The 10151-nt window shown below is 44.8% G+C and overlaps 1 protein-coding gene across 7 annotated transcripts in view; it reads left to right on the top strand.

The window, feature by feature from the left end:
• The first annotated feature begins 682 nt into the window (after window positions 1-682).
• Window positions 683-10151, top strand: part of Tut7 (terminal uridylyl transferase 7) — a 54248-nt gene continuing 44779 nt past the window's right edge. For 4 of the 7 annotated variants that reach the window (XM_029547325.1, XM_029547326.1, XM_029547322.1 and 1 more), the window contains exons 1-6: window positions 710-1210; window positions 1748-2298; window positions 6945-7126; window positions 7402-7518; window positions 8093-8270; window positions 8864-8952. In XM_029547325.1, coding sequence (XP_029403185.1) covers window positions 1779-2298; window positions 6945-7126; window positions 7402-7518; window positions 8093-8270; window positions 8864-8952 — 1086 coding nt within the window. In that variant the 5' untranslated portion in view covers window positions 710-1210; window positions 1748-1778. Of the gene's footprint in view, window positions 1211-1747; window positions 2299-6944; window positions 7127-7401; window positions 7519-8092; window positions 8271-8863; window positions 8953-10151 lie in introns of all 7 variants that reach the window. The other 3 variants (XM_021215408.2, XM_029547323.1, XM_029547324.1) reach the window with 2 other exon arrangements.

The following is a 10151-nucleotide window of genomic DNA, read 5'->3' as shown; positions in this document are numbered from 1 at the left end:
ACTCAGAAATCTGCCTGCCTCTGCCTCCCAAGTGCTGGAATTAAAGGTGTGCGCCACCACTGTCCGGCTGTTTACTAGTTCTTAAAGAAAAAAAAAAAAAATTGAATTTCTACCCCCAGGTCATCCTTCACCACTACATATATTCTTCGAAGTACGACATTTCTTTCCCTCATCCCCTTTCTTCCTTTTTCTTTTCTTTTTCCTTTCTTTTTGTTTTGTTTTTGAGACAGGGTCTTCCTCTGCTTTAAAAAAAAAAAAAAAAAAGCCACACACACACACACAAAATCCACAAAAAAATAAAAAATAAAAACGAGGAGCGCTCCCCTGAGCTTAAATGCTGGATAATCCAGAGGTTTAGGCCGCTGGACTTCCCTCAAGGTCGTTCACAAGGCCCTCACTGAAACCTGGAGTCACTCGGAATTGTAAAAAGACCCAGCAGCCCGGCTCAGCTTCCCCAGCAGCCACAGAGGGGCGTCGGGGGGGAACCCGAAAACGCTGGGCGCCGGACCGCACAGGTAGCTAACGAGTAACCCTGAACCTCTGCGCCCGCACCCGCCGCGCGCCCCCGGCGCTGGGCGGAACCGGGGCGGCGCGCGCTTCCGGTGCGCGCTTCCGGCCAGCCGCGGAGCGCGGGGCGGGGGACACCGCTGTCTTCCAATCGCGCACAATGAGACGGCGCTGAGCGCCGGAAGTGGGGCCGAAGGAAAACACGGAGAGGAGCCGGGCCCGGACAGGAAGCGGCGGGGGACCGCAGCGGCGCTGGTGAGTGCTTCGGGGCGCCGTCTCGTCGCGTCCCTCCGGGACTCGCCTCCGGGCTGGGTCCGTGGGTTCCCCCCGCCCCGAGGAACGTATCCGCCCGGCCCCGAGGTACGTTGGCGCCGTCCTTCTCCGGCCGCCTCGGCCGGGCTGTGCGCCCGGAGCCCTCGGGTTCGAGTCCGCGTCTTCACTTTGTGTCGGGGCTCCGGCCCTGGTCCGGGGAACCCCGGAACCCTGTCAATGGCCGGGCGCTTCCTGCTTCCTATCCCCCACGGCGGCTTCGTGGCCAGTAGCGCGGGACCGCCTCCTCCTTCGCCTGGGGACTCCGCTGGTGGAAACTGAGGCACACAGGGGTGGGGCTGCCGAATGGGGAAGGAAAAGGAGTGTCATCCTGCGGAGGATTGTGGTTGGTGACGAAACTGGACTTGTCTGGGGCTGGGGACTGAGAAGTCGGGTAAGTCAACTGGCGTCGTCCCTTGGTCGGAAGCCGTGTCCCTTAGAGCGGTACCTTGGTGGGGAGTGCTGCCCCTTCGCCCAGCGGACGCGCCGGGTTGAAAAGCGAAGCCTAGAGTGGGGCTGATCGAAACTGAAGTCTGTTCACATAGTTTCGGCTACTTTGATACCTAAAAGTAATTGCCAACTTAAAAAAAAAAAAAAAAAAAAAGAACTAGATCTGGGAGTTTTGTAACAGTGTTGACTTAAGATGTTTACTTTGAAGAGAGGTGCTCTCGTTACATAGAAGTGACTTCTTTAGTTTCTGAGACTATGAAAGCCTCTTCAGATTTAGTCTTTGTATTAAATAAGGACTAGTTTTTTTATGAACACTGTAACTTCTGGAATGCATTATTAGGAATGTGATAGCAATTTAATTTTTAAATGGGGAAAGATAAAGACTTCAGGGCACCCGTGTGTTACTTTGAGTATTTGGTATGATATTATTTTACAGTTTTTTGTTTTTTTTGTTCTCCCCTCCCCCAATGCCTTCTTTCAGGTACAAAGTAAGAAAGTTGAAGTCAAAGACCATGGGAGATACATCAAAACCTTACTTTGTGAAGCGCACTAAAGACCGTGGAATTATTGATGATGATGATTTCAGAAGGGGCCATCCCCAACAAGATTATTTAATAATGGATGACTATGCTAAAGGCCATAGCAGTAAAATGGAAAGGGGCCTTCCAAAAAAGAAGATATCACCCGGGAACTATGGGAACACCCCCAGGAAAGGACTGTATGCGGTTTCCAGCAATCCATATGCATTTAAAAACCCAATTTACAGTCAGCCTGCTTGGATGAATGATAACCACAAAGATCAAAATAAGAAATGGCTATCTGATGAACTGGCTGGTAATGCCGACAGCTGGAGAGAGCTCAAGCCTGCACCTAGGATTCCTGTCGTAAGCCGGTCAAGGAGAGAATCTTTTCAGGAAAGTGAGGATGCCTACAGGTGGCAGGAGGGGAGAGGCTGCAGAGCGGTGAGAAGGCTGTTTCAGAAAGACCTCAGCAGCCTAGAAGCCATGTCAGAAATGGAAGCAGGAAGTCCTGGTATGCCCCAAGTCTCTAGGCTGTGTGTCTGTGCTGTTTTCTTCATCCAAATAAGTGTTGTTCTTTTCAGTCATGAGCTCTTTAATGTGTGTTAATGTTGACTGTATAGTTGGGCAACCTCAACATATTTCATGCATTGGACCATTACAAGCTCCAAGGCAGGCTGGGCATCATGGTGCAGTACTGTCCCCTAAAAACTAAGCAGAAAAGCCAGGCTCATTTTACTTTAGTAAACACCTTATGGGAGAGGAAGAGGGTGGTCACTTAACATCAGAGATCATACTCTAATTTCCATAATTGGCATTATTTTTGTGTACATGATTTTAATTTTAAAATAGGCTCATAATGTACATGACAGTGTAAAACTGAAAATATTTACAGTTATGACAGAGTATAGGCTACATATATTACAAAGAGGGAGGGATGGAGAGAAGTAGTGGCAGGGAAAGAGGAAGTTGTGGGGGGGAAAAAAAACCAAGTTTCCGTTTAACCAAACTAACTCACACAGGGCCCCGGGGGTGGTTGGAACACAAACTTGACAACAACATTTGGGAAATAGAAGTTTAGAGAACCATAATGCAGAGAAAAGCAGTGCCATTCCCTTCAGAAGAATCAAACTCTGCTGCTTTTTCATGTAGCCAAGGCTAGCCTTAACTAGATTCACTTGCTTGGACCTCCCAATGCTAAAACTTCATTTCTAAGTAACTTTACATTTTTTAATATTGATACAAAGTGATTGTATCTTTCCAAAATGTGTACATAGATGTTGCAATGGCAATTATTTCAAAAAACAGGAGAAAGTTATTTCTATCTAGTCAGTATATTTGCTGAAGTGAAATAAAGTCGTGAGTTGGATGGAAAGCATGAAAACTTTATAGTATGAAATTAGACTTGGAAAAATTGCCCCTTTGAAGACAGTGTCTCACAGTATGGTGCCTGGTGTGGAATTTTGCTCTGTAGACCAGACTGGCTTCACAGTGATCATTAATGCTTTTTCTTCCGAATTAAGGTTTAAAAGGACCCTGTCTCAAAAGAAAATAAATAAAATAAAATGAACCGTAGCTTTACAAATGTTTGAGCTGGGAAGACTAGAAAGGCTGTTGTGTAGGATTCTGGGGTGATGTGGAACCACGTTTTTGTGAGTTGGGCAGCTGCAGTTTGGAGAGGTTGAAATTGTCCAGACTTATGCAGTGCTGGATGGGAAAGTGGGACCGAAATCGAAACTGAAATTGGGGATGCTTCCTGTCACCCTGGCCATTACCTCAGTCTGCAGGACCTGGCATTCTGACGAGGGAACAGTGTTCCTTGGTGGTTTCTGGGCTTTGGATTTCTCTGTTACTTCTTAACATGTTGTGCAGACCCTAAACGTTTTGATTATGGCATTCATGTAGCTGTGGACATTGTTACCTATATTTGTCTTATGGAAATAAAAAATTAAGATATGTGTGTGTTACATGCCTGCAACCCAGAAAGGGCAGCCTGTACTACCCATCAAGACATTCAGGAGGAGGGTCAGGAGGGTCAGGCGTGCTCCCTAGTGAGCTCCCAGCCAGTCTGGGTTGTGTGAATACAACAAAACAAAAATTAAAAAAAGAAAGGGGGAAGGGAGTACTAATCTAACTAACTGGCTGGGATACTTTAAATGGCACTTTTAAGATAAGGTGTAAGCCAGGCTGAGAGGTACACACCGTTAGTCCAAGAGTGCAAGAAGCAGAGGCTGACAGACTGACTTGTAGATTTGAGGCCAACCTGGTCTACTTAGAGATTTCCAGGCTAACCAGGACTACTTAATGAGACCTTGTCTAAAATTACCACTGCTAGTAATAATAATGAATTATAGATCAATGTTTTGTGGCTAGAAATATTAAAGGAACCAGATGCAGAGCAAAAACCTCTTATACATGTTCTTTCTCAGTTTTAGGGATGACTGGAAAGGTGTCTCAGCAGGAAGTACATTGGCTCTGTGTTTACACTTAATATTTCTGTAGATAGCAGAGTTTCAGGTTGCCAAACAAAGAAATTGATAGTATCCCTTGAAAATCATAAAGGAAACCTTAAGGTTTTGTATAAGATTGCATACAATAGAGAGGAGTTTAATTTGATGTGTAAATTTGCAGTGCGTGGAAATGACTCTTAAGAAAGATCATTAAAGGGAATAAAATATCTTAAATTTTTTTACCTTGGGCAGGGTCTCATTGTGTAACTCTGGTGGGCCTCGAATTCTGCATGTCAATGAGGTCACCTCACACTCTGAGTTTCCTCTGCTTCTACGTAGACTCCCTTGTTCTGGGAGTAAAGGGTGCATTACCCTGGCCTGCAATAATAAATCACTCAAACTGAGAAGATATGATAAAATTATATTAAGTTGATTTTTAAAGCTTTTAAAAGACGGTTTTGCTTTTCTTTTTTTCATTTTGGCTTTATTGTCCCTCCCTCAACCCTCAAATGTCTGAGGTTGTAGGTGTAAAGTCTTGGGGGCAATGCCATTAATAGGCTGGCTGGAAATGTCCATTCAAATGTCTTCTGTGACTGGAGTGATGTTCTGTTTGCAAATAAGATGTGAGGACTTGGAACACTCACCGCTGGGGCATGACAGCCCGTGTCAGGAGTTAGAGGACCTTCTTGGGCTGTTTGCTGTCCAAGAGCTGCTCCAGTGAGCTTTGTTCCCAGCTTGTCCCTGCAACCCTTGACAGCCCTGTCTGTTCTTAAAGTGTGCCACAGGGGCTGTTCAGGGATTTCTCCTCACTTTGCATCCTGGACAGAACAAGACTGACACCTGCCACATTTTAAACTGCATTTTACATCTTTATTTTGCCTTGGCCTTGTACCCTTAGACAAGTCACTTTGTTCTCTGAGAGTGGGGTCAACCTCAGCATTGATGTGGGAAGTGCTACAGGGATCGGAGGAGGTGGGGCACATAAAAGCACTGCCTTCTGCTATGGAATGGGGTGGCAGTGCTTGCTGTCAGCACCACTCAGCACTTTGTCCAGCACTCCCTCCCCAAAAGTCACAGTGGTCTCCATCTTCTTACCTCACTGCCCCAGTGCTGTGGCGGGAGTGCTGTGCTAGTCACAGCTGCAGTTGATTACTAGTGTTTGAAGGGGTTTTCAGCAGGATGAGGCTCGGTCTTAGTGCCAGTGTGCATGATGGGAAGAGTCTGCTATTTAGCTAAGTTCTCAGTCTAGCAATGCATTCTTTATTTTTGTAAGAATTTATTTATTTATTACCTATCTATTTATTGTTTTTATGTGTATGTACATATGTGCCTACATGGATGAGTCTGTGCACCATCTGTGTGTAGAAGCCTATGGTGGCCAGAAGAGAACATCAGATCCCCTGGAACTCAAGTTCACAGATGGTTGTGAGCCTTCTTACCTGCTGAGCCATCTCTCCAGTCCCCACAGTAGCACTCTTTAAAAGTTGGAGTCCTGTAATTCCTTTTCTACCCAGAATTCTTTCCTGCAATTAGCCAATACATTGCAGTTGCTAAGTCGTGAGTCCCTCCGAAAGCTGGAGAGAGATTGCCTTATGCAAGACTTCTTCAAATCCTTAATTTATGGAAAGCCAATGAAGACAATCCCATGTGTGTTTAATAATAATTGTTAAAATGTTTTACTGTTTTGATTTTTGTGGGTATGTGCATGTGTGGGTGCCTGCAGAACAGAACTCAGGTCCTCTGCAGGAGCTCCTTCCACTGAGCCATCTCTTCATCTCCTTCATCAGAATTTTAGCTTGGAAATGAATATCATTTAAGCCCAGCATTACAATTAGCCTCCAGTGTCTTTAGAACCCAACTGGAGTGTCAAGGCTGCTCACCACGGTTTTTAAAGTTCAGTCTCAAAATTGTTATATGCTTCACCGTTTGAAACGTTGTTAGCTTGAGTTTATTCAGTCGTTCTACAGATTGTATAACTAACAGAGTCCATGATATACTTATTTAGGGTAGACTCTGACTTAACTGCCAGTTGTGTTTCCTGTGCTCAGCCTGTCACTGGTATGTGGCAAAAGCTAAAGTGGGGAGCTGTGTGTGCTCAGTAAGTAAAACTTTAGCTTGAAGATTTTCCTCTTATTGAAGGAACCTGAATTTGTAGCTGAGTGATTTTTTTTTGAACCATATAAGAAAATAATCACAATTTCCAAGTTCTTTGGTTACACACAATATTGTCCATTTTTCCCGACTTGGATTCTTCACTTTGAAAGAAAATCAAAGATTAGATATGAATATTTTCCATCAAAACACAGGTGTGTTTACAGTTTGGTTGGCACTATCATGTATGCCCTGTATACATCAAGTGGTTCAGAAGTACAGTTATCAGCACAGCCTTGAGTGGGAGCTTTCTGCTGTGCATGCATACTCAGGGTGTAGTGTGGGAGGAGGATCCTTTTCAATTGCAGTGGTTTCTGTGGATTGGTGAATGGAAAGCTGTCTCCCTCTGTGCAGTGTTCAGATGTCACTTACTATATCATTGAAGTAAGTTCACATGGGCTTGGGGTAGAGCTCAGGGCCTAGCACTCGCCAGCATGGATGAGGACCTGGGTTCAATACCTAGTACTATGCCTAAGTAAATGGATGTATAGGAAGAAAGTTATACTTCTTACTGAGAGCAATAGTTTTCAACACCACCCGTATTGTCCCCTAACTTAAGAAAACAAGAAACAGCGGTCCAGACCTCGTAAGCCACGGAGGACTAGAACGGAGGACAGTGAGCAGGACGGAGATCTGGATGGTCCCGTCATCGATGAATCTGTCCTTTCAACCAAGGAGCTGCTGGGCCTCCAGCAGGCTGAGGAACGGCTCAAGAGAGACTGCATCGACAGGCTGAAAAGGGTAATGTCTTTATGGATACATTACTACATCATCTCTAAACATTACTCTACACCGAGTTAGTAATCACGGTATGTGCTCCAGGGAACTAGGCTTTATTCTGTGTAAGTCTGGATGCCAAGGTATAATCGGCATGACTTAAGAAACTCGACAGTTACTGCCATTGTATTTAAATAAGAATGACTGCCAAGCTTGGAAGTAACGGGAAACTGTGATTCTGGCTAATTTTCTCTGAATGTTTAGAGATACATCTTCCTGTCAATCTTTTCAAACTGTAGCGACCACGAAACTGCCCAACAGCAAAGTATACCTGCAAACTGTGCGATGCTTTGATTGACTCCATCCCGTTTGCTCATAAGCACATCAAGGAGAAGAGGCACAAGAAGAACCTTAAGGTGAGTGGGTCTCTGGTGATTGAAACAAGTGAATACTTTTCGTTAAAACACAGGCGAATTTATGGTTTGGTTGAAAATGTTATATATGTACCTCATACATCACATGTGCTAGGACTGCAGTTGTGTCTGCCTTATACCTCAAGTGTGTTAGGACTGCAGTTGTGTCTGCCTTCAGTGGGAGATTTCTGCAGTTGTATGAGTGCTCAGCGGTGTATGCTTTTGTGGTTTTCCTTAAACCCATTGTAGAATACTTGTCCACTAGTCAGATGTGTTTGTTAGGTGGCCCTGTGAATTTCCCCAAGTTCAGAGTTAGGATGTAAGAAGCCATTGGTGGGACCTTGATGTTCTTATGCAGATAATAAGGCACCTAGTATCTGTGGTTGCTGTCCATGTTTTCTCTGTATTCCTGCCTGCTCCTTAGTATCCATATTAAGTACATAGAGTGTGTGTGTATGTTTGATAGGATGAAGACCACCATGTCTAAGATAAGGAAGGCTACAAAGGTCCCAGAAAATTCTCAGTGAAAAGAACAGCTACACCTGAGTGATTTTAATCTTACCATTGATCTTACAAGGAAAAGCAGGAGGAAGAATTGCTCACCACACTGCCCCCGCCAGCGCCCTCCCAGATACATGCAGTTGGCAGCGCCATTGACAGAGTGGTGCAGGAGTTTGGTTTACACAGTGAAAACTTGGATCAGAGACTAGAAATTAAGTGTGTCATGGAAAGTGTGTTCCAGCACAAGCTACCAGGTATGTTCTAGATTCCTTTTTCTATTTAGCATCTAAAAGCGCCTCATAGTTCAGATTGCTTTTACCTAATGAGCATTAACTTATGGCCTGGCCACAGGGTGCTGCCTATAAGGCTTATGGAGACTGAGGTAGAGGCATCCCAAGACTGGGATTACTGTTGGGAACCCCAACAGCAAGAACCATTGTTAGTGGAACCTACTGCTTATAATAAGTTAGAGCTATGTGTGCATTCTGACATCAGAAAGAAATGCTTGTATTCGCTTATGACTATACTATAGGTTTTAAACACTGTGTCCTTTTCAGGATACATTTTCTGAATTTTTAAAATTATGACAGTTTTCTACACAAAATATGAGCTTGATCACATAGGAGTCCTTAGCATGCTCCACAGCTTATGGCAGGAGTGGCTGGAGGCCAGAGAAAAGCTGAGCAAATGGCTGTGCGGTCATAGTCTGAGTGCCTGCTCTCAGTGTGTCCTGCTTCTGGGCGGGCGCGCCTTTGACTGATGAGTATGCTTTCACTCGCAGTGTTTACTTCTTAGAGCTTTGGCAAGACTTCACTGCTGTGACTCCCACCTGCTTGCTTCTCTGCAGACTGTTCCCTTAGGCTGTATGGATCCTCCTGTAGCAGACTGGGCTTCAGAGACTCTGACGTGAACATTGATGTTCAGTTTCCAGCTGCTGTAAGTACAGAATGGTCTGCTGGACTTCACACTCACAAAGAATTCTCTCATCTGTTTAGCATTTCAGACGTTTTATATTTATGTGCTTGTATGAACTCATATGCCCTTGCCCCTGCCCCCCCCCCCGTGTGTGTGTGTGTGTGTGTGTGTGTGTGTGTGTGTGTGTGTGTGTGTGTGCACGGGCGTGCCAAATGTGTTTAGGTGCTCATGAAGGCCAGCGAGGGCATCAGATCCCCTGGAGCTTGTGAGCCACCTATGTGGGTGCTGGGATCTGAACTCTGGGAGAGCAAGTGCTCTTGACTCCTTAGCCCCTGTCTTAAGCTGTTTTTATTGAGTTCATGGGCACATGTGTACAGTTTCAGTCACCTGGCAGACTGCTTGCTCATAGACTATTGAGTAGTTGGTGATTTGGCTCCTTATCAGAAGCACACAGATGATCTTAGTGTCCTTATCTATTCTGTCCCTCTGAAAATGGACATGACAGCCACCTTCTTAACAGAGTGGCAGAGCCCCTCAGGGAAGTCAGGGCAAGGCTTCTAGATGGAGAATGCTCAGAACTTAATGGTTGATCAGCAAACACACTTTACCATGTTAGCCCTCAGGATCGCGTGGATTGTGAGGAGGCCGAGGCCTCTGATGGCTGGGTGATGGCCGTGCTCCTTTCTGAGAACATCCGCTCTGTCCAGTGGGGCTGCTCAGTGTCAGCCTGTTGTGGCTCCCACTGGCACAAGCTTTTCAAGAGAGCGTGCTTTAGGCTTGTGGTGGCTGTCTGGTGGTAATGAGCAGAAATTCTGTTGAATGTGACTTGGATGTGAATGCATTTTGATAGTTAAAGTATGACAGTGACAGTTCTTCCTGAGAATTTTCATTTTATGTTTTCTGTCTTCAGCTTCAGAATTTTAATTTTTTACTTTATAAATTTTCATGCTTATTTTGCTGCAGCTCTTCCCTACTTGTAATGTTGGTTTTGTTAGGATGTGAATCCTGGGAGGATTCTATGTATCTATGAATTCAGAAAGTTTAAATTCTTTCCATGAAATCCACCTCCTATGACAGGATACTATAATATATAATACAATATTTATATATTTTACAAAATAATATATTCTATAATATATTGCCCCGGCCTGCGGGACACTTTATTTCATGGTCCTTGAAGGGGATCACAAACCTAGAGAGAAATGGGAATAAAGAAAGAG

This window comes from Mus pahari, chromosome 16 (genome assembly GCF_900095145.1).
Source record: "Mus pahari chromosome 16, PAHARI_EIJ_v1.1, whole genome shotgun sequence".
Lineage (NCBI taxonomy): Eukaryota > Metazoa > Chordata > Mammalia > Rodentia > Muridae > Mus > Mus pahari.
Note: the sequence above shows the minus strand (reverse complement) of the source record. Positions and strands in the feature narration are given on the sequence as shown.